This window comes from Mesitornis unicolor, unplaced genomic scaffold (assembly GCF_000695765.1).
Source record: "Mesitornis unicolor isolate BGI_N332 unplaced genomic scaffold, ASM69576v1 scaffold22109, whole genome shotgun sequence".
In the NCBI taxonomy this organism is placed as follows: Eukaryota; Metazoa; Chordata; class Aves; order Mesitornithiformes; family Mesitornithidae; genus Mesitornis; species Mesitornis unicolor.
In genome coordinates this window covers 12,092-37,026 of record NW_010208267.1, presented here as the reverse complement: position 1 = coordinate 37,026, position 24,935 = coordinate 12,092, and the positions used below count along the sequence as shown (strand labels likewise).

The window sequence follows — 24,935 nt, the reverse complement described above, 5'->3', positions numbered from 1 at the left end:
AGAAATTAATTCTTCAGGTATGTTCTGCTTTAAAATTGTTCTGCCGGTCTCACACTGCATGGAAGTAAAAAACAGGTTAATTTGTCCTCTGATCTTTGAATCCATGTAAAAGTTAACATGATTATCTGGAAACATGGCACTATTACTAAAGTGTCTTAGAAGTTGAGGATCACTAAGTAATTTTTATTCACTTTTGAGAGGAAGAAAATCTGAATTTCATGTTCTAGAGAAGGAGCTGCTTCATAAAATAAAAGGCTGCCCAGTGTCCCTGAAGTGCTCTTCTGGTGAAGACCAGCAAAACTGAATCCTGACCATCTGGGTCTCACTGTAGACTCCTGTTGACTGGAACATCTTTCCTGGGACCAAAGCAGTTCTGTCAGGCAAATTTAGAGATACTTAAGAAAAACCCCAGAATTTTCAAATGCATTTATTACTGGTTTTGAAAAATGTGAGGAAAAAAGTTACTGCTAAACCAATGGTGTAGGATTTTACTCTTGCATGTTTAGCTTCTAAAATATTTAGTGTCTTGTGAGCCCTTGTTACATATTAGTTTATTTTATGAAGATACTCCCCTCCCCCACACTTTGGTGTTCAAACCGTGTGCTGTTTTGTCCTACAGTATTGCCCAGTACTCTGGGCTTATTTGCTACATGCTGAATGAAAAGGATTCTTTTCAGCTTTTATATCAGTGTTAAATTGGTCCTCAAGGAAAATCTGCTTTTATTTGCTTACAAGAGTTCAGGTTGAGTACTCTGACGTGCAGCGTTACTTTGAATGCATCATATCCTTAAGGCATACTCTGTGTTTAAATTTGTTACAGGTGAGCTGCTATGTATTGTGAAATCATTTGTTAAATAATGTTAAATAATGTGTGGTTAGAAGCACTTATTGGAGGAAAGTAAGACCTGCTTCTTACGCTAACGCATAACTTTGACCGTCTCCTTTTGTCTGCTCGTAGGTTACTAATAGAGTTTTATGATGCAAAGGATTCTAAAAGAAGAAATAAGTTCCCTGGAAAAAGTGTTCATTCCAAACTAAGCCTCAAGAAAACTTTGCCATCTTTGCTGTTTTTAGGTGGCCTGACTGCTAGTATGCTTCTGACAGAATCTGGAAGGAAACTTTATGTCAAAACGTGGATATATGGGACTTTAATTGGCTGCCTGTGGGTTAGCATTAAACCCTAAGTAAGCAGATGTTAGTCTCCAATCAGTGAAGTGTGCAGTCTTTTCTTGCACATTGTACCAAACTTTTTCCTGACTTTCTAGTAAAACAGCATAAATAAAGCCTTATTGATTGAACATTGGAAATAATAGAATTTGTGACTTAAGCTTCTGTGTGGTTGGTCTGGGGAAAAATAAATGTAGATTTTCAAATTTGCTACTGATTTTTGCTGGAATAATGACAGATAAACCGAGTCATATGATAAATTGCTTTCCCCATGAACTAACATCCATCTCTAAGTGCAGATTCGATGAAGTATGAGTTATGCATAAGGGTGTCTTAAGTGGACCTGTGAATGTATTTACAGAGATTAATTTAGGGTATATATTTATTCTGATATTGATGTTGAATTTTCATTACTCTTCGGGGCATTGCAGCAGCTCAGTTGCATCTATCCCAGTTGTATCGCAACTAAAGACTTATTTTCTTTTTTCTTTGACTTTTGCTTTTCAGTTTTAGCTAAATACTGTGTTCTTTAAAAGGGACTGTGTAAGCTGGAGAATCATGAGGTGTTATCCGGAGCAGAACAAAATGTTCCTGAGAGCTCCTGTTCATGGGGAAGAAGCTGTGTTTATCTACTGCATGATTTTTTATTATATTGCAGTATTAGCTGATTACTTTACATATGCAAAACATTAAATTTTACTGAGCAAACAGCTTATTTTGTGCACCCTGAATTTGTGCATAGAAGGATATATGCAGTATAATGAGATGTTAAGTTTTTGTTTCTGGCCTAACCAGAGTGTAGCCTACCCTGTGTCTGCGTTATCCCTAGCACTCGAGTTTCAGCTGAGCTCACAGACCCCTCGTGTGTGCGTGCCATAAGCAGCAGTGAACACTCACACGTTTCCTGTTACCTCACTGTTTTCTGGAAGCAAACTGGCATTTGGGTAACGCACAGAATTACTGTAACTTAGGAGCGTAAGGGTATGGTAATGAGGTTGAATCCGAAGCATGTGCCTTTTCCCGCTAATCTGATTTAGCCTGGTGTCTCATAGTCTGGCAGTCATCTCCGTGCTGTAATGTCACACTAGATTCTCAAATCACTCTAGGCAATGCAGACTGCAGCTGGATTGAAGTTACAGGGTTGATGTATGATTTGCACAATATTCTAGTAGTGAAATAAATGCATATCTTATCAGTATTTCACCTGCTTGAAAATATACCTTATAAAGCAAAATCAGCAAACTCTTACTACCAGAAAGTCTGCGATTCCCTTGGCTGTATTTTGGTTGGGGAAGCACCATTTCCTGATATCAAGGGAACAGTCTATATGTATAGCGATGGGGTAGGAAAGAGGGTGTACTTTATCTTCTTCCATTAGGGAATTGGGCTCCCTGTATCAAAATGAAAGAACTAGAGAATATTTTTATACCGCACTTGCAAGCTTTAAATGTGCACTTCTTTTTAGCTTCAGTGCGATTTGTCTTGCATTAGAGTCCGTCGTGAGTTAAATGTCTCTCAGAATTCTGTTTTTCAGATTCCACCATTGCCAGTTAATTAAAGGTACTGCTTTTACTGTGTGGTTTGTTGGGTTTTTTACAGAATTTTATAGAGTAGTTACAGTTCCACCTTAAAATCATTTGGTACAACTTTCAGTTTGCAGTTCTGTGTCCTTCCATAATGGATTTTGTCACTGGAGTTATTTATATCAGTGATTGATGCAGGATATGTTGATGAACCATTTTGAAAACAATGACTGGGAACAATGTTGAAAAACAGTATTGTTATGAGGCTGTGAAACCAGGAAAAAAAAAAGCCATTTTATGTAACAGCCAAATGTGCTCACATGTAGTTCTTCCTATTCTCAGCTGTTTCCAGTGGGTATAACCAGAAAGCAGTGTTCCTATGTTAATGTGTTTTTTCAATCACGGAATGAAATTTTACTCTGACGTGACTAAGTTTCTTTGTAACAGCTAAGAATAACATTTAATTATACAACAAAAATAAATGCAAACTGCTTAATTCATTTGTAGAAAAAAAACTACTATTTTGGAGAGCATAATTACCACGAAATACTGGATCTCTCTTGCTGTTTAAGTACCAGGAGTATAATTGACACAGTGCAACAGACAGACAGGATGTTTATTTTGAACCTTATTCTCTATGTTAATCTTTATTATTTTTTTTCTTGTCATTAATTTATAAAGTTTTGAAACTGTAATTTGCTGATGTATTTGGCGTTGGGAGTACCACATGCTATTTCTAAATATGCACTGATATTAACTTGAAATATTTCTTCATTAAAATAAGAAGAGCCAATGCTCATTCAACTTTTCTGTCCTGTCTACTCGTTCATTTTTTTCTGTACTTTTATGTTTGTAACTTGGTTAACAGGAACTGCTTACAAAAAGGCTACAGGTGTGGTTTTAAGTCCTTGATGGAAGGATTTGTGTGAGAAACAGACAGTGGAAAGAAAATAACTTGTCTTTTTTTCCTGTATAGCTAAAACTTGTAGGAATCGTTTTGTGCTGGTTCCAAGCAGCGCACCCCCAGGGCAGTTGGGATCACAGCAGCTCTTCACCCGTGACCACCTGCACCTCTTGCTGCCTGTTAGCGCTGTGTGCCGACGTGCAGTGCCACAGCCCTGGCCAGGAATTGGGCTCTGCCGCACAATGGGTCCTGCACAGGCGGACCCAGGGCTGGGGAGAGGTGTTGCAGACAAGCACAGGAAGTCTCTCGTGGTAGCGAATGCCACCTGAGTTTTAGTGACTTATTAAACCTGAGAGGGACATGGATGCTCAAAAACTTACTTGTCCAGCTGTATCAGTGCACCTAAAAATAGAGATTTCATTCCACACAAGTACTGCTCTGTACACGTAAGCTATACATAAACCTTTTACAGTCAGCACCACCACCACTATGTGCTAGGTCCACAACACGGTTCTGGTGTTTATCTTGTGGAAGGAACTGGGCTCATAAGGAAGCGTTAACTTAATGGAGAACACAAAAAGTGGGATGAGAGAGAAAACTAAAGCACTGAGGGATGCTACAGTGAAGAAATGACTGAGTAGGACATGCGAGGGGCGATCACTCAAGAAAGACAAGAGAAAGCAGCCAGAACTGGCAACTTGTCTGAATCAGTCTTGGCTTTGTAGCTGCTCCAGCCTGCTGTAGCCTTTTGCATCTCCTCTGAAGCATTTTCTTAGTGTAATACTTGGGTTTTCTCCCTTCAATAGAACATAGTGTACCTGTAAAACTTTGTTTAAGTACTGAAAAATTTGCCCTTGCTTATTTTGGCATTTTAACACGCATAGAATATATATAAACTCAATTTAGGTGAGAGAGGTTACTATTTTAGAATTTGATAATGATGGGAACCAGGAGCAGGTTTGGGATTTTTGTCTTAGTGTTAAAAATGAAGAAGGAGACTTCTCCCCCCATCACCTCCAAACAGAAAACTTTTAATGGCAGAAATTTGAACATAGCCCTGAAAGGCAATGGGAAACCAGTTATTAGGTTCAAGACCTTGGCACCTGCTTTATGAAGGCTTTTCCTTTATAAATGTGAATACCACAGTTTGGTCCTCACCTGCAGTTCTAGGTCACTTTTTTGCAGATTGGCTCTGACAACGAGGCTTGAAGTGAACATGAAGGGGTTTCTCTTCTCATTTTCACCTTCTTGCCTGCCTCATCAGTTTGGAGCTCTGTGATCCTAGTGAAGCACGTTGCACAAGTTGCTAAGCATAAGAAAAAAAAATGTTAAGTTTGTATAGTGGCAACAATTGCACAACTGAAAACACAGAACAAGTCCAGAGAAGGAAAAGCAGCAGTAATCTAATACAAAAAAAGAAACATCAGCTCCAGTCACGCATGGCCACATCCCATTGATTCCAGGGAAGGTCTGTTTTCCCTGTGGGGACCAATTTTGCTGTCAGTGTGAATATTTCTCCTCTTCCAGTCCCAGATTTGCATCCCTACCCTGAACTCACTGCTCTGTTATTTTCCTAAGAAGTCATCCCTCATGGCTGTTCAGACACTGATGTGAATCTCAGGTTTCCTCCATTCTCCTCCTGGACCCAGAGTATTTCCCTCTTTGCATTCAGCTGGATAAACCACTGACACCCACCTCCTTCAGGCTGTGTTATCCTCTTGAGGACTGGCATTGGGTGGACAAATGCCAGTGGAGAGGCTGGGGTCTGCTGCAGGTGGGCAGGAAGGGTTTATTGGTCTGTATTGAACATCCGAGGTGGATCTCCCTCATGCCCCTGCCTGCGTGTGCTCTTCCACTGACGGACAGTTTGCATGGCCATAAGTAAATGTGAAGACCAGAAGCTACCCTGAAAAGTAACGACTTGTTCCTGGGTCATATTTGTAATGTGAAAACTTTGTTAGTTACACATGTACAAACCTTTTCACAGCCATTCTGTCTCCCCTTCAGCTTGTGTGGGAACTCAGTTTTCAAATGACGTTTTGATGCCTCTTGTTTGTGTTCTCTGTGTGACTCATTTGAACCAGAGCCATTTCAACCTGTTTGCCCAGTTGGCCCAGAGATACCGCAGAGGATGCAGAGACGCTACAGATGTTTAAGAGCAGAAGTTGCTGTTGGTCATCTGGCTGTGCAGTGGCAGCCAGAGCTCTGGTCTGAGCTGCCAGAGCCTCTGTGGTAAACCAGCCCCTCAGATCCCAGACCACCACCATAGACTGAGACAGGAATCGCCTAGGGCTGCCAGTAGATAGGGTTTTGTAGAGAGGTAGATCCTAAAACCCACTTGGCTTGTTTGTAAAGTATCCAGGACCTGGTTTTCTCTCCAGAGGGTCCCTCTGAAAGATGCACGGAGACTCGCTGGTGCTTTGAAGCATGGATGAGCAAGGAGTCAGAGGGTGATGCCTACCCTGGGGCATCAAAGCCCAATCACTGGAATGGAAAGTGGGAGATACATTCTCAACATCTCCTGGCCAAAGGAAGCCCAGAGCCATGGTAATTCCTTCACCACCCCATGTCCTCAGGGAGGTGTGCATCAGCACCACTTTTCATCTCTTTTGGGTGCTCTGGCAAAGGTGGTAGGATTTGTAGGTTACATGACTGTAACCAGTGAAAGAGGCATTGGCTGGGTATGTGGATGTCTGCCTTCAGCTTCAGCCCTGGGATGTTTCTGCACCCAAAAATGAACCGCCCTAGGAACAAGGTGGATCCAGAGGTCACCATGCATGCTCACACCATCATGCCCATGATTGTAGCCTCCAGGCTGTGGTTTCAATATAAGGAAAAGGGGAAGGGTTCTGCTCTAAAAGTGCTGTATTTTTGAGGTGCCTTTCCTTGTTAGGAATGAATGAGCCTGGACCACCGTGGGCAGTAGCAGACCTTGCTGCCATTGTGCCTGTTGTGGTCCCACGCTCTCTACACCAAGACCCTCCTTCCCATCGTCTCCAGAGGCACCCACAAAGGCCGAAACTGCCAAAGCAATTTTGAATTTGTGGATGCAGCCAGCCTCTGCCTTACTTAGCTGGGACCATAGGGAATGCTGAGCTATAGAGAATTTAATTTGCAGTTGGCCAAGATGGGAGAGTTAACGCTGTAATGATCCCAAAGAAGTATCAAATTCTGTACAACGTCATTAGGCACAAATAAAAGAATATGCAGAGTTCTCAAAGCTGAAAGGTTAACTGGAGTTACTGAGTTAAATTACTTTTCATCCTGTAGGCATAACAGTCCCTGGTTAAGGTTTTCACTTACAGTTAAGCAGGCATTTACAGCTCCTGTAGTCTAACGTTGCACGTTTAGCTGAAACATTATAGGTCCAGAAAATGCCATTGCCTTTATACTAGTTTGCACCCGAGTCTTTTAAAGTCTTATGTGATAAAGAGAATACAAAAAATGCCTCTAATCCACAAAATCTATTATCATTTTTTGGTTTCTATAAACTAAGAAGTCTTTTCTTGTCACACAAGGTATAAAAATTATTAGGCTTGACATCCAGGTGCTTTAATAAGTTCTGTGGACCACAAAGAATTGCATTTGTGTGGCCACTTAAGGACAAATGTTGAAAATATTTTTTAAAAAACAGGTTTTTATAGCCAGGGAGAATAAATTAAAATGCAGAATTACCTCTTTCTGGAACCACACACCTGTAGGTAGGACTTGATTGCCATCAAAAGCATAGAAAATAAGAAAGAAAGAAATATAGGTGAATAACATAATCCACATTGCTGTTTAAAAAGACAGAAAAGTAGAAGTTGCTGAAGAAATGGTGTTTTCGTTGTCCGGAAAATGAAAGCTACTTCAAAGAGCTGACAATTTTGCATAGTGAATAGTATTGCTGCCAGTGCAGGATATGGTATTGTTTTCTATGTTTAAACAGTAGTAAGAGACTCTGTACGTATCATGATACTGTCAATTGTGTTCCTGTGCTGTGACAAAGATAACAAGAGATTCAAGAAGTCACAATACTTGAAATGCAACCCCTTTTGCACCGCAGGGCTGGAAGTGCCAAGTGGCTGCTGCCGCTCGCTCGCCCCTTGCATCCCTTTGGGAAGCTGGCTGCTGCTTTCAGAGCTGGTTTAAAACTAACAATTATTCTTGGCAGTGCAACGCGTATGAAAGCAAAGGTGTGAGTGGGGACACGTACCACCACCGAGAGCACTGGTCACACCACTGCAATGCAGAGGGCCCGCAACAAGCCCTGCAGAAGCTGGGGATGGGGCCTCCAGCCAAGCGGTGTTGCTGTGGTCGGGGTGGGATGACGGAGCTCCTGCTGGAACGGGGAACCTCAGAGCAGGCGCTAGCAGCACCCCTGGGTTTGCACCGCATGTGTGGCAGAGGGGGCATCGCCCAGGGGAGGACCAGGCGCAGCTGAAGTAAATAGGGACTTTGCATTCCTTCTCTCTTTTTAGTGGGACAAGTTTTAGCTTTAGAAAAAAATATCTTCAAATTTTAGGATGTCCTGGAAAGGAGTGCTCCTGAACCCTCAAAGTCTGGAGTAACTGTGATACCAAATGATGTCATGGAACTGGATAAGGGTCTGCCAGGCTGCAGGTTCTCACCTCTGCCGCCTTTGCCAGCTCAGGCCAAATACTTCCACACACAGTTACAAGTTTTGCGTTCCCTTATTCCTCAAATGCCTGACTTTCATTAGGCCTAGTTTGGAAAAGAATTTAGGACCTGCATCTGCTCTAGAAGACAACGGGAACGTACAAAGTACATCCACAAACCACTGTACAGAAGTCTCCTGCAAACATACTTCTTGGATCGAATAATCAGGAAATACTTCTAGGCTCTGGTTTTCTGTTTGTAGTGTGATGGTAAAGCGCTTCCTCACATTTTGGGGTGTTTAACAACCTTTGTTTTGTGAAGCTTTGGATCTTTTTTTACAAGATTCACCATGATGGGACCAGGAGGAAATGTGTGATGCTGTCTTCATAACCAGGTTTATTTAACATACAGTGAGTAAGGTATGGGAAAGCCTGGGTGAGCGCAGGTGTTCCTGAGTGAGCTCAGCATAAAGTGCAGAGAGAGGCTGAAAAAAGACTCCTTGCACCCTTTCCTCACGCACCATTTCCCAGTTGCCTAGCCAAAGTCTGCCTTTTGCCATGCCTCAGTCTCCTCTCCCTCCCCCAATTTCCCTCCAGTGCACTCCAAGTCCCCCAGCTCTCTGCCTTTTGTCTGCTCCAAATCTGCTTTTCCAAACTATCTTCTCTCCCCTCCTCTGAATTCAGTTTAGCTGATGTCCTTCATGTAGCCTGGAAGCAAACAGGTGGGAAAAAAATGACTCCGAGTCATTTTTTACTCCAAGTACCTGGATTTAGAGCTGGTCTGGAAGCAGTTAGGATCTGCAGTTCCTAGGAAAGTCCTGCTCCGGGCCCTGGAGCGTGTCCCATGCTCATGAACTCACCAGAGAATGAAGCCTGCGAGCTCTGGCTGGCCTCTGGCAAGCATGTGTGAGCTACAGCTGGCTTGGGCTTTTCTCCAAAGCCTCATAAATTGGCCAAATTGGGACAGACTTTTCATGGAGATTACAAAAAGTCCATCTCAGCAGGAAGGTTACTTTTTTGTCCGGTTCCAAGTCCTTCTTCCAATACAAAAAGCACCACAGCTTTTCAAAGAAGATTGCCAGAATATTGAAAGGGGGATGTGGGCTTTTGTTGGTCTCAAACCTGGCCATGATTAGGTTAAAGAAAAAGGATGCTCTCAGAAATGTGGAACTGCTTTGCCTGAAAACTTTGAAGAAAACCCAACCTTGGACACGCACCTGACAAGGAAAGATTTGGTGTAAACAGTTGCTGATTTGGCACAGGTATGCACAAATAACTAAACCAAAGGGCTGAAGCAGAGAGCAGCTAAGTCACGTACAGAATATCTAAGTGTTTTCCTTCCTCATATAAGTAAATACTGTGTTTTGTTCACTGAATATTAATTTCTAACAGCAGTTCCCCAGTATACCTTCATCATCCAGCACCAATGCATCTCGAAAGTGCTCAGGATGGGTCCTGCCACCCAGGTGAGGTCGGTGCTGCTATAACCAAACTGGCTGTCTGATATTACTGACTCCTGCCTGGAAGAAGTTTCAGTTTGATTATAAGATGTTAGAATCATGAGACTTAAGGCTGGGGGAAGAGTGCAGCCTTTAATTAAGCAGAAATATTTCTGTCATTAAGTGGACCTTGCAGCACACAGTTCTTCAGCCATACAGTGTGTCAGTACTACATGTTCAGGCACAGCCACGTAGCTCATGTGTTCAGGCTCATGAGGCTCCTTTTTGGGGTTTCAGCATCCTCCATAGCCTCTCGGACAAGCGGCTGGCCTGTCAGGGCAGCTGGAGTTTGCATCTTTATGCTGTGTGAGGCCGTTGTGAGATGCAGGGCCGTCAGACTCCAGCACTCTGCCAAGTCTCACGTCCTCTCTTTTCTGGATCAAAGGGGTCCTCTCGCACCACCTGCCATCTCAGTGGCTCCACTGAGTTTGCACAGGAGCAGAGCCAAGGAGCAGCTTCACGCAAACAGTGGAGGTCTCGGTCAGGAGGCAGAGAGAAGCTTGCCCAGTGTTTGCAGGGAACTAATTTGTTCACAACTGCAGCAGCTCAGCCAGCATCTTGTATTAAACCCGCTGACACATGTGGTGTGGATGCTGTCTCACAGGTTGCCTGACAAGAGCCTTCCCGTGCTCACATCCACTCCCGAGGTGCTCGACTAGCACAGGCCCGTGGGATTCCTCCGACCTTCCCTCTGCCTTGAGAAAGTTGCCTTGATGTCACCCCTGAAATCATCTCTGACCAGGCTGCAGCCGTGAGCACCAGTGGGTGACACACCTATCCCTGCAGGGCAGGAGCCCGGGGTGGGATGCCTGTCTGATCCTACTCCCCTGGGTCCCTGCAGCAATCTGAGTTACCTGGGGGTTTTGAAATAATTCATACCAAATTCTTGCGTGGGTGAAGCTCCTACATTGGGCTACACAGAAAGACTGGGAAGAGATAGTACAGATTATAAATTAAGGAGTTGTAAGGGGTTAGATTTGTAAGGATTAGAGGGTATTTATTATTCAGCAGCAAGCACATACTGATGCCGAGCACTGTCTGGGACTACAGCAGTGCACCTTATGGTGTCTACCCATGGGACTCGTGCCAGCATGGACCTCACATGCCCACAGCAGGGCACACCAACATATGAGGGACTGCGTGTGTGTCCAGGCATAAGGACTGTTTTGGGGTTTTTTTCCATTCTTCCATGATTTTCCATGTTAAACTGCAAATGTAGAAGGGACATACTGTATTTCACTGCAGTGAAAAGCTCAAGTCCAGATCTTTCTGTGTGGTTTATAATGAAGCTTCAAACCCAGATTGTTCTGTCTGCACAGCTTCTGTAACACGGTGGCTGCTCTAAGGTAGTTAATGCATATTAAGCAGGCACTTTCTGGAAGACCGATATCCCCTAGGGTAAATATGAACGTCCAGGGTAGGAATTGTAACATAAAAAGTTAAAGGAGTCAGAAGGGGAGAAAAAATAGGCTATAATGAAAACGGAGCGTGTTGCCAGCATTTGCGGATGCCCAGCACCAATCAGTCACTCCGGTATGGTTTTTGCCAGGGGAGGAAAATGGAGGCCGGTGACTCCAGGCGCTGCTCCGGCACCGGCCCAGCGCTAGCATCTACCACCATCTGGTGGTCAACCAGCAGATACCAGCTCCGTGCTGGACACCCGCTCTGTGCTGTGCTGGACACCCGCTCTGTGCTGGGTACCCGCTCTATGCTGTGCTGGACACCCGCTCTGTGCTGGGTACCCGCTCTGTGCTGTGCTGGACACCCGCTTTGTGCTGGGTACCCGCGCTGTGCCATTTCCACTCATTAACAGCAAGGGGAAGGAGCAGTGAGTTGAACCCCACGTTTTACGGTCAGTGCTGTCCATGGTCCCCCCGGCACAGGGGAGATGGCAGAAACTTGCTGAACCCCTGGGGTGACCAAGGGTAAGGAAAGCATCACCAGGTTCATTCACTGGAGGTGATGTGCAGTAGATGCCCAGGACGGGATGAGAAAGTCTCAGACCTGGGCTCATCTACACTCACAAAACTTTAATAAAGTGATTACCTTCCAAGCAGCCCTCAGTCCCAAGCAGTGGTGCAAGAGGACATGATGGTTCTCCTTCAACACTCGCACAAATGCTCTACCTTTGGAGGGAAGGTAAAAGCAACCTTCCTGCCCCTTTCCCTGCAGGATGGTAAAACACATGAAACCAGCAGCAGTAGCAAGTCAGGTTCACAGTGAAAGAAATTATGGAAATCAGTTTAGAAAACAGAATTTCATGGGAGGTCAGAGGAGGAAAAAGGCTGCCAAAATGACAGCAAAGTTTTATGATTTCCTACTGAAAATATGTGAAGCAGTTTTGAGCTTTGTTTTTATCTGCTTTCAGAAACCAGTGACACATTAACAAGCCTTAATGCACCATGCTTTACATAGGAAACTCGCTTAACGCACAGTGGACTGATTTCTACATCTGAGATTCTCTCCAGCCTGATAATAAATCAGGAAAGGTCTCGTGGGGGTGTTGTGGGGGTTAGAGCTGCAATCCGAGCCAGGTGGAAGGGAGCTGAGGGTTAAGGTGATGCAAACCCAGTGGTGGTTACTGAGTGATCTCAGAAGCAAAGTATCTACACAAATGGTCAGCTCATGAGCTGTGTGTTTTACGTCTTACAGCACAGTCAGCTGGACCTCAGGGTCAATGTGTTAACTAACCTGTGGTCTACAGGAATAAACTATTTTTTTTTCCCTCCATCTCGTACTTTGCAGCAAAACCAGGGAGAGGAATAGAGATCACTGTGCTTGAACATTCATCTGCTCCAGAAAAAAACAAGGGCTTTCTCCTCCCATTTTTGAGAGAGCCCTGGTGTGGGCTGTTTTGCTTGTGGATCCCATACCAAGCTCCCTGCATTCCTTCACTCCCTTCTTGGCTGTCCCAGCTAGAAAGAAAGCATCTGATTTAAATTTGTGGGTGGTGATCAGCAGGCCTGTGAGCTATAGCTGAGCAGACAAGGCGTTTGGCATCACACTCGTCTCAGATAACTTCAAACATCCACAATACACAGAGCTTCAGTACATTTGCCAGGCACAGATGTCTCAGCACCTGCAGTCCAGGAAGGGGGTGTAGGCAGTGCAGCTCTCTTGAGCAGAGGGGTCATCTCCTGCCACCCCCTGCTCCTGGACAGGGGTGCAGAGGCTGAGGTGGGGATACCACACTCCTGGGGGGTGTTAAAAACCATTGCTGAGCTGCCAAAGCATTGCACCTAAGTACCTGCGATGAGTGCGTGTTTTGGGTTCTGTGCCTTGACATCCTCACACAGGGCATCCCACCCTGCTCCCCTTCTGGGGATGGGCCTGGGGAGAGATCTGGCCTCTCCTAGGGTCTGCCTTCTCTTCCCCTTTGTTTTCCTTATATCCAGCTGATACGGAGCTACTCATGTCATACCATGGAGAACGACAGATGTTGATTTATATTTAGCAATGTTCTCACACAAAGGATTGGTCTTGTTGGGCAATGTTTGATGTACTGCATCTAGTGATGCTCTGATCCAGAAATTTCTGTTGCCCAAGCAAACAGGAAGCCCAGGAAATGCAATTATGTGCCTACTTTTAGAAGGAAAAATCTAACCCATGGTTAGATCTATTTCTACCTTTCTTTGGAAACTTCTAAAATGCATTTCAGGGCAGTCAGCAGTGCACTTACAAGGATGACCAAGAAAAACCCCAAAGCTCACCACCACTGCCCTAGCTGAAAGCTCAGCACAGTGAGACGGCTGGGGCTGCGGACCCTGCAGTGTTCGGCTGAGGTACGTCATTCCCATTGGGTTCAGAGTAAATTGCTCCTATCCAGTTTTCAACAAACTTGCATTAAACTTTTGAGTCACTGGACTGCCATAAGTTTTATTTCTCCTCTCAGGCAAGATCACTTGGTCTGTGGTATTAATGATTTCCCAAGCATTCCTGTTGTTTAACTTTCCATGCAGAGTGATGATGAGAGCGGGACTGTATTATATTACATTATAATAGCATTTCTCAAACTGATATAATGAAATACCTGCAGTGGAGCCAGAATGTCCATGGCATCCTGGTGTGTGTTCAACAGCACACCATATGCAGCTGCGCCTATTTCTATCTGTGCAGCCCACAGTCAAAGAAAACCAAAGTGCAGAAAATGGAGGAATTCATCCAGCCTCACATTAGAGGACTGGGTGCTACGAAAGAGCCGGGCACCTTGGGCCCTGTCCTCTCAAGTGAGGTGTGGAATGACAGACAGACAGGAATTGCCTCTAAAAACAGGCAGTCGTTGTCCCTTCTGTCCTCTCTAATACACTTACTGCAACCTACAATCTCCCTCACCTCCACACTGTACCCCTTATCTTCAGGATCTAACACATGCTTTTACTGCTCACAGAGACCATAACTTACATTGCCAACAGCTCGGTTTAGCCATTATTAAAAGCCAGGGGAAGCAAATAAAAGACCCTATTGGCTCTGAGGAGCTCTGCTCTGCAGGCAGTCAGATGAGGTGACCTTGAGAGCTCCTTTACTGCTGGTTGCTGCGGTGATCGCTGCTGCTGAGAAAATGAGAATGAACAGGACAAATTCAGCACACGATTTCATGACATTATTCTGTACTTGTCTTTCTTATGGAAAAGCCTCCCACACTCTCAGCTTTTAACTTTGTTTCTCTTTTGTTGTCCTAAAGGTTTCTGTCCTCCTCCCTTTATGCTGTCTTCTCTCTTTTTGTTCTCCTTTGTGGTTTTTAGATCACTGCTGTCTTAGTCAGACACACTGTGTATTACTTTGTGTGCTGTTTTCTTGTATCCTTGCTACGTGTGTTACTTTATCTTGCCCCTTCCCTCTGTCTTTTACCTCTCTTCACTTCGGGGAACTCTTTTCCCCATCTGTTTTTGCCTTGTGCTTTTGTACCCTGGCTTACAAAGTGATAGTTGGACTGCTTCTTTATTTCTGCATGTCAAACTCACTGCATTTCTTTAATCCTCTCTACTACAGTCTCGCCATCACTTACACTACATTGACTTCATTGATTTCAGGGGCACTGGAAAGGATAAGAGGATAATCTAATTTGGAAGAGATCAGGACCCAGACAGTATGAAGTGGCAAAATGAGGAAGAGAAAGCTTACAATAATCCTTAAGCTGGACGCTCCTGTGTTGCAAAGGGAAGACTGCCCCGTGTGTGGATTTGCTAGACTCAGGAGAGTAGCAGATCTGCTGGCACGACCGACAAGCAGGCTGGACACGCTGTAAACTCACTTGAGCTCTCCAGAGCTAAGCAAATAGAGGGTCAGGTCACCTGCAAGACTTCCCAGCATCCTTATGGATGAGCAATGTACTCCTCCACTAGCCACAGTCCACATTAGGTATTAGAAGTGAACTTAGGGGTACAGATGTCTGGGGAAACTCGTGTTATACAACCTGCATTCGTATTGCCTTTTTGCTCCATAGCCAGTGATGTAGAGCTCTTCTTTTCCCACGTTATCTGTCTGTGAAACACAACAAACATCTGTCTCTTTGGTCAAAGAATCTGCTGATGCAATTTCTTAAAGACAGAGAAGTACCAGGATTAGGGAGACGATTTCTATTTATGAAAACAGCACCATCAGTCCATTCCCTGCATTTCTCATTGCTACTAGCACATGGTCAGAATTGCTGTCAATGGTGAAACTGCTGCAAAGCTGAAATTGCTCTGTGATAGACTAAAGGCCTTGAGGAAGTGGATACAATGTAGAAGTATATTAAATCATGTCTTTGTAAATTACGTGGTATTACAAATTTCTCAAAATAGCTGCACTAAAAATTGTCTTGACAACATTCCCAGTGAAAATGCAGTAATTTTATATGATTTAACTAGATTAGATTATGGGGATATTAATATATCATCCCTTAAATAGAATTTCCATCTCTTTTACTGAAATATATTGTTTCTTTGCACTTTACAATGGGTATATCAGGAATGTTTAAGAGTTAATTTTCCTAATGAATGCTGACTTTACTACACTGCCCTGGAGATGCAGCATTGACTTACGCTTCTTTGTCCAGAGCTGTCAGGATTGTACATGCTGGCTGAACTGGAATTTTGCTTCCAGCTTCCACCTATGCCCATGCATGTCCTCACCATTTCCCATCCCTCCATCATTTCATGCAACTTCTCATGCCCCAACCTCCAGTCCCTCTGCATCTCGCTCCTCCTGCCCAGCAGCCTGGGTCGCTGGGGGCTGTCCTTGGCCAGTTGTCTCAGGGAAGGAAATATTTTCTTCTGCCTGCCTTTTCTCAGGGGAAAAATATTACAGGGTTTGCACAGAGACTTTGTTTAGGCCGCAGATGTTCTGGAGTGGTTAAAAAAGAGGCCTGGTACTCGGTGATGTATTTCAAACCCCACCTTCATGACTCCAAACAGGGCAGCCAGTTTCATTTTCCTCCTCTTGTCTCTCTCACCATGGAGGTCAGCAGTTGCATACTCACAGAAAGGTTGAGGTGGGAAGGGATCTCAGGAGATTGTTTAGCCCAACCTCAGGTCACCTATCAGGGTCACCTACAGCAGGTTTTCCAGGACCCAGTCAGTCAGGTTTTGAATATCTCCAAGGCTGGTTTGTAGAGTGCTAGGGTTTAGTGTACCACTTTGGTGGCAACACCTGCCCTGAGTTGCTGAGTCACTTGGTGAGCTCCTCCATGCAGTCCAACAGTTGACAGACCCCTGCTTTTGCAGAGAGTGGCCACCAACACTACAGCTGCACCCTGGGTCTGGCTGTAGGAGAAGGCACTAGGCAGAAAAAGTAGGAAACATGGGCTGATATAGGAAAAAAAGAGGGGTGGAGAAAGGTAAGAGATAAGGGATCCCAGTTGCTGAAGCCAGAGAAGGAGGCTGGGATATTTTAGGGATCCCAGAGTAGCAGGTAGGAGAGTAGGATCCCCGACTGAGAGTGGGTTGTTCATAGGACAGAGGTACACAAGTTTGATGTATCAGTGTAGTGGGATAAGATTATGTTAAAGGAAAGGTGGGGTTGGAAATTTGTACAGCTTGTGTACAGCCCATCCAAGCCACATTTGGAGAAAAGCAATTTTGTCTCCTTCCCTTGGTCTCCCTCTGAAGCCTGAGCAGGACAGAACAACAGGGTCACAACTTAGAATTCCTTTTGTGTTGCCTCCCTTTTCCTCCTTGGGATCTGTTTTTTCTAAGCTTTGTGTTTTCAGATGTTTCAGCTGCAGCAATTTTTATCACGCTCAGATCAGGCAGGAACTCTGACGGTCCCTTAGCCTTTCAACCACCGGCTGTTTGATCAGGTGCACAGAGGTAGCAGGGAGAATTCAAATGACTCTCTGTCTATACAGTTGCTATCATTTCCTCTATCTCCAACTCCAGAGCTAGAAAAGAAAGATGTTGTTTCCCATTTTCACTTCTAAAAGCTAGGGTTTTCAAACAGCCTTTTGATCTGACTTTCACTGACTGCCAAGGCAACCGGTTCCTGGCTTGCATACAAAGGGCGCTCATTCTGTCTCACCTACTCAAGTCATTAAAATTCAGGGCCTAATTCGCTGCTGATGTTTGTTTCAAGTTGGGAAACCGCTGCTTCCAGGTAGGCTTATAATGCTCCCGGTGCCATTTTTGTAAAGTTTCATTTCTGCTTTCCAAAGCAACATGTAAATCCATAGAGCACTGCACCTCTAGTATTAACTTCCTAATCAATCAATTGCCCCAAGAAAACCATCTCTCGATCATTTCATTGTCACATAGAGTATGCCTCAGGAAAACCAAAGCATGGGTCATAAAAGCAAGGGACAAAGAGAAAGAGAAGACAGATGAACATCATGGACTTGATGATTTAAAAGCTGCATGAATGTGAGAAATCTGCATTTGATTACTTTAAAGAAATTCATTCCTCACATCTTGTCTCTCCTTTGCTCGGCCTATGGCAGGGGAAAATATTCATCCCTGCTGTAAGCCAACTGAAGTCATTCTGATCTCGCTGTTTTTACTGCTTACTGCTGTGCTTTTTGTATTTATATTAAGAAATAGCATAAAGAAAGAAAAGAGAGAGAAAAATCAGGCAAAGTTACAATAACAAGTGAGATACCAAGCAAAAATTAAAGCAAGAAACAAAACATTGCAGCTCAGCATGGGGTCAAACACACAGAAAACCAGCATTTTATCTTTAACTCTCCTCTTCCCTCTTTTGCCATACATTGTCATGTTCAACTGCCATCAGCTTACCATCTCACACAGGCCCAATACATTTCATAGAATCATAGAATCATAGAATGTATTTTACATCTTAAAAACTGAAAATAGTGGAAGGATGAAACTATGCTTTTAAATAAGATGGAAATATTTCACATAGAATACACCAATTCCAACTTACCTTAATGTGTCCGTGTGAAATACAGAAGGAGTTTCTCAAGGACAGAGCAGTCACTTCTCCTTGCTGCAAAATGCTTCCTCCATGCAGGGAATGCCATGAGCTGATGTGAAAGGGACCCTCGCCTTCCACTCCAACTGTTCATCAGCCAAATGCAAACCTGCCCAAGTTTGTCAAGTCTTTGCATATGTATCTCTTCATATAGTTCTTTATATATATATGTATACATGTATATATAAAAATATATATATAAAAATCTCTCTATATATAGATAGATATACATGTTTACAGGTACATACATGTATATCCATCTGTCTATAGCTAATGCTTTGAAATTAATAAAGCTACAATCCTGTTGAATCTTCCAATTTTAGGGGCAGAGAAAGAGTAATTTTCAGAATTGTAGCTTCACATGAACACATCTAAATCTTGTATATATGCTCTTTTTGTCTGGACCCAAATCTCTGTGCCTTAGTATCCAAGGTAATTATTTTATATGGTAACACTGCTTTGGGGTAAAGCTTGAGATAAAAGTGAATTTTTCTCTCATCCTCCTGACTCTTTCTGTTTAGGGCACAATAAAATTTAAAGGTTAACTGACAATGGAAAATCTTACACAATGGATAATGGAACACTGTAACATTTCAGGGACTCATACTGTCGATGAATAGCAATAAATAGTACCTTTTGTCTTCCTACCTAGTTATTTTGGATAAGCCAGCATTGCCATATATACTTCCAACTGAAAAGCAGTGTCACTACTGTCATGTAAAGCCCACTCTGGCCACCAATAAGGACATGCTGTATGGGGATATCTGCTGCATGGACTGCAGTGTAAAACAGAGGTACCCACATAAACCTGGGATTTAGAAGCAACCAGGTTCAATATTTCTGTGTAATGAGGTTGGAAAACTCTTGTAATAAAAAGTTCAGTTAGCAACACTGTGCTCATGGCATGGGTATTCATTGCAATTGCTAGTCAAGGTGTTCATGCAAGCACAAAGCAGCAGTCAGCAACAGGTGTAAACTCAGATGTACACAGCTGGAGACCTGTCACCTACACACCGAACACTTGTGTTTGCTCTCTGGGGTCAAATTCCTATGTTGTCTGGTTACAGCTGTGTTTGTGAGCGCAGCTATGGGCATCTGCTCTGACAAATGCATCAAAGCAGAACGACAACAATGCTCCAAATACGGAAGTTGGTGGCAATACATAGATAGTGAATGTAGCTGTGTGCCCAGCTTGCTGGAGAGTAAGATACGGCTGTAAAAACATGGCACTTGTCTTTGAACCTGAGGTGGCCATCTAGTCAGCTACTATACTTGCCTAGGAGTATTCAGCCCTGCTGAGGCATTTTAAAGAAGTCATTGGTAGACGGCAGTTATGATTTCTCCCACATGGACCTCAAGAAGCATCCAACCACAGTGCAAGACAATCCTCATAAAAGAGTAGGTTACACAAAGCACTGCAATATTGGTCATGTCAAGAGCCATGCCTAAAAACTCCCTTTAATCAGAGAGCTGCTTTGTTCTTTCTCAGGCACATTGTTGAACCTCCAGGCAGGTACAGTAGTTTAAATATGAGTAGTCCTAACATATTAATTACATTTAATATTTACTAATATTGCTGTTTCACAGAATCACAGAATCACAGAGTGTTTGAGGTTTAAAGGGACCTCTGGAGATCACCTGGTCTGCTCAAGCAGAGTGACCCAGAACTGGTTGCCCAGGAGCATGTCCAGTTGGCTTTTGAATATGTCCAAGGATGAAGACTCCCCAGCCTCTCTGCGCAATCTGGGCCAATGCTCAGTCACCTCCACAGTGAAAAAGTTTTCTGACATTCAGATAGTGCCTCCTATGTTTCATATTTACTAATATTTTAATATTAATAACCCCCACAAAAGATTCAAAAAGACAATTTTTTACAGATGGGGATAATGTGGAAAAAAACAACCAAAGAAACAAAAAAAATAGTCTGGAGCTATCCAGAAGCCTCAGGTCAATAACAAGTGTGGTCTCCTAATTCCTGAGCCTTTCTCTCACATGGCTTCCTTTTCGTTCAGAACTTGTGGTGTCTCTTCCTTTACCTGCCCATTTCATCCACCCTCATCAGAGAGCAGGAGCAGGTTATGGTCACTACTGGTAAGACAGTAGTAAGTGTCAGAATGGCCAATGTCCATAAAGCACAGGACTCTGTGGTGGACAGCAGCAGATGCACAGGGCCACAACCAAGGCCACGCATAGGCTGAACTTTCTCCTGATATGTCCTCTTGACCTCCAGCAAACAGCCATTTAGGAAATTCCTGAGGTGACAGTTTCATCCAAATCCCTGTGTACAAATGGCTATCTTTGCCATGAACCCATCCAACCACTTCTTGAACCTACTTGTACTTTTTGTCTCCGTAAAATCTTTCACAATGTTGTTATATGCTCATGAACAAGTCTTGTTTGTTTTTAAACTTGCTGCCTGATCATTTTGTTGAGTGCTCTCTCATATTCCAAGAACCAGTGACTAAGCATTCCCTTTTTAGCATCTCCTCAGCGTTCAGCACTTCCTTGGCCTCTAGTGCACCCAGAGCCAGCACCTCTCTTCAAGTTGCAGAACCTGGCCGATTTAGTCTCTCATCACAGTGCCCTTTTTTGTATCTTTCCTGGGTCTCCTACCTCTACTGAGTGGAAGTAAGCAGAGCATTCAGTAACCCAGGGATAATGCAGATTAGGAGAGTGATGTAAGGATCTCTTTGGTTTTGTTCTCTGTTCCTCTCCTCATAGTATCTAATGCTGTTGGCCTTGACAAGAAGAAAGGGCACAAAGAAGTCAGACTGCATGGTCAGCTGAGAGTCATAGACTTGTTCAGGTTGGAAGGGACTCCTGGAGGCCTCTAGCCCAACCTTGTCCTCAGAGCAGGGTCAGCAATGGGGTCAGGCCAGGTTGCTCTGGCAGCTCCTGAAAATCTCTGCGGACAGAGACTGCACAACCTCCCTGGCCAATCTGTTCCCCTGCTGGGCTGTCCCTGCGGGGAAGTTCCTCACATCTATTTGAACAGTATGTATCTACTAAGTCAGGCTGAAAGGAGTTTTGCCTGGTGTCTAGAATAATGACAACTGACTTTTTTTTTAGCCTACCTTACTGGCTTCGTGCTACCACTGTTAATGATGAGGGTATGGAAGATGGAGTTTCTAGAGCAAATAAATTTTGAGCATCTACACACAAACAAAAAAAAATCACAAAAAGAAGGGAAAAATAAAGCAGTGAATTTCCACAATTTCTCATTCTCTCCATCTTCTGAATTGCTGCCAACTTCAAATCTAAGTTGGCATATTTCTTACTTTGTTGTTTTTAACAGGAGATAATTATAGCTCATTGTTCCTCAGCTTACTGTGTAAAGTGCTGAGAAGTACTTCTGTCTATTCTTCTTAGCTCTGAGGAACTTTAACTACTTTTGATTCTTGTGTCCCAGATAACCACCATTTAGCAGTTAAAAGTTCATTAAAAGTGAGGCCAAGCATAGATGAAAATGCCAAAAAAAACATGTCTGAAAAGATAGATAAACAACATGGCAGTGCCAATAGAAATAGGTTTTCTCACACTATATTTTAAAATGTATTTAATGAATATTTTATAAACTTTAAATATAATTGATGAAACAGACTTCCTACAGAGTAATTGTTCTAAGGATGGGAAATCTTAAAGTGTAAATGATACTCTGAAGCAGCACTCAAGGAGGATACTTTCTGCAAATATCTATGTGTATTTCTTTCATGACCTAGAGTTCAAATTTCTCTACTGTTTTGCACACTATGGAAATATGTTTAAACTACAATGCACAATTAAAATGAAGACGGAAAAAGCATGTTTGAGTTGCACTCCTGCACTTTTCCACAATTAGGAAGGCAACAGTTCCCTTGGGTTTTCCTTCTTTGGCTGTGAAGGAAAATGGCTGAGTAGTATTTCCAAAACATTTCTGTGCTATTCCACGACATCAGTTAGCTCAATAAAAGGGAGTTCCTTCTCCCATTCTTTTAATCCAAACTCAAATTGAAAAACACATCAGTAGAAAACATTCTTTTCAAGGTTCCTCAATTTTAATTTTTTTCATTTGAAATTTTCTACATTGAGAGGATGCTCAGATCATCCCTTCTCTCAGCTTGAACTTTGCTAATGAGAAGGTCCTCAGCTTTTTTTTCTTCTTCATAGATGAGTAGTGGAAAAACCAGTGCTTTTCTTGCTAGCAGAAAAACAGGGTAGGTGAACAGGGCACCAGAATCTTAGATTAGGACAGAGATTCATCACTGACAGATAGGATGAAAGTCAAATAATTTCTTACTGGCAAATACCTAAAACAGTGGAGCACACTTGGAAGCACAAGTTGCAACCAGAATTCCTGGCCAGGTCACAGCAGTAAAATCTATTTTCCTACATTTAAAGTTAAGTCTAAAATACTAAACAATTCTTAGTAAGCTTTGTGCTTTGTAGCACTGGTTGAAGAAGTCTAAGAAGCTCACAGAGTCAGGGCCAGCAAACAGGCAGCAGGGCAGGATGACAACCTGAACAGGGCAATTTGACCATGCCCCTGTGACAGCAGGCACCCTTCACAGGCCAGGTGTTTGTGGAAACACACATCCAATAGAGCCTGAAATAACTGTCCAGAGCACAAAGTAGGGCAGTTCTAGTAGAGATACGGGCTCAGTAGCCACCACCTCTGCTAGGGCACTGGCTGGCAGGAAGAGGATGTAGATAACCAGCAATATGACTATGTTTGCCAGAGGCAGCAAACATCCCCATGAAAACTGTTGTCCAGCCATTCCTAACAGTTTATGGCATTGTTTGCAATGCATTCCAATGAGAACCTGATGGTAGTTCAGAGATACAAAATGAGTGTCTGTCTTTGTTTGTTCATGTGATGCTATGGGCTGATAAAAAGAGACAAATATAAAGTTCTTGTTAAAGAATAAAAGAAAACCAGAATGTTTTCACCAACCCATCAGAGGGCTGACATTGTACCAAGGACCACTGACTAAATTCATACTTGTTTTATAGGAACATGTTTTGGTGAGAAAAATATCTAGACTTACACTGACTGGTCCTTGTTCATGTTAAGAAAATTTTATGTAATAGGAATGGCTCGGCAGTGAATGGAGAACCAAGCAGGATATGATACAAATCTTTCAGGAGATGGAAAATCACTCATATGGTAATGATTTATTATGGAGATCTTCAAAAGCATGCAGCTTCCACTAAAAGTGCCAGAAGATGAGTTTGTAAGTTCCTTGTATCTTCAAAATTTTCTCTCTTCTACTGTCATGGAAATTGAAATTGTTTCTACGTTTTCTTCTTAACTGCTGCAGAACTTGAGCAATAATGATCCAACTTCAAACTGCTGTGCTCACATGAACCAAAACAGAAAAAGAAAAAGGCCAGTGAATGTGAAATGTCAAATAGAAGAGAAAGAAATTCATACAAGTAGGTAAGATATACAAAATTAGGCTAGAAATTACATCTGGCTATGTGGTTACCTTGATAATTTCAACAAAGAGACAGATTGGTTTGGAGCCAACCTAGTGCTTTTGTCTTACTAAATAACTTCAATGATTTGTAGTCTTGTTTGTATGCTATTTCCTCCTATTTTAATCTTCACAGGATCAATGAAATGTTAGCTCAGGGGTGCTTTCTCTCTGAAGCACAAGGGGCTTAGGCAACCTGTTCTACATAAACATCTGAAAACAGAGCTAATTGACTTACCAAAGGCAGTACAGTATCTAAGTTGCTCATTTCTTCCTGTCTTCAGATAGTAAAGATTAGAGACATGAGACACATTTATTATGTTTTCTCTATGCTTGAACAGTTGTCATTTAAATGCAGTTTTGCTAAGTTTGTACACTAAGAACCAAGGATGCTTTGACTCCCTGTGCTTTGCCATCACAACAGGGCTTTAAGGTATGAAAGCTGATCAGGGAAGCAGTCAAACCCCACCAGGTATTCTTCCATTTCTGAAGGACAGTCAGACAGATGTGTAAAGTGGGCCTGAAATAAAAGGGATGGCTCTAAATTTGATAAAGTGAGCCAGTCCTGTTCCTTTTTTAGGGCCTGAAATACAGAGAAATAGGACAGGTAGCTCTTCTTGATACTTCCATATGACACCTTGCATCCAAAAGAATCTCAAGGACAGGTGAATGCTTTCACAAGCTGGTGAGAGCCCAAAGCTCCCCAGGTGGGGAGGCTGGGATCTGCGACAGCTGTAAGGACCAATGCACACAGCTGGAGCTGCAAGAAGCAGCAGCAGAAGGAGGCTGCTCTTAACTATATTAGAGCTGGCTAAGTACCAAAGATCCACCCTTGATTTAAAACAAGGCCTGTGACATCTTAAACAACCACAGTTTGTAAGGATGATGGGCAAGCCAGCATTTCAGTGCCACTTGAAAATTTGACATGCTTCATGTACCAAAGAACATTCTTAGGGCTCCAGTGTCCCAAACTGTGCAGCCTTCATAGTCTCCCAGCTCTACTTGGTTGGGCAAACTGCACCAGGAGCACATCCAGTTTGAACCCACTATTCAAAACACGTGTCTTCACCTTCCTTATGCCTGGTCTGCATGACACCTATCACCACCACAACCAACAAACCTGATCACTCACAGGTGAATCAGACTGAGCAAAGGACTGACCTCCATCTGAGAGTTTTAAAAGCTCTTGCTCAAGGAAGAATACATGTCAACAGTGATTTGAGCTTCTCTGGAGCAGCTGAAAGGAGATCTTCTGTCTTCCCATGCTGTCTATTCCAAAGCTAAGGAAAAAAATTGCAGACCATGAATGCAGCTGAAACAGCCACATCTGTATCTCTGCCTGAACAGCACACTGAGCCCCTATTTTTACCCACTGTTATAGCTAAGAT

The 24,935-nt window shown here is 43.2% G+C and overlaps 1 protein-coding gene across 1 annotated transcript in view; it reads left to right on the top strand.

Moving 5' to 3' along the window:
* AGPAT5 (1-acylglycerol-3-phosphate O-acyltransferase 5) overlaps positions 1–1,294 on the top strand; it is a 37,373-nt gene extending 36,079 nt beyond the window's left edge. The window contains exon 7 of the mRNA XM_010192450.1: positions 959–1,294. Within this exon, the coding sequence (XP_010190752.1) occupies positions 959–1,184 (226 nt within the window). The 3' untranslated portion in view covers positions 1,185–1,294. The remainder of the gene's footprint in view (positions 1–958) is intronic.
* The last annotated feature ends 23,641 nt before the right edge of the window (positions 1,295–24,935 follow it).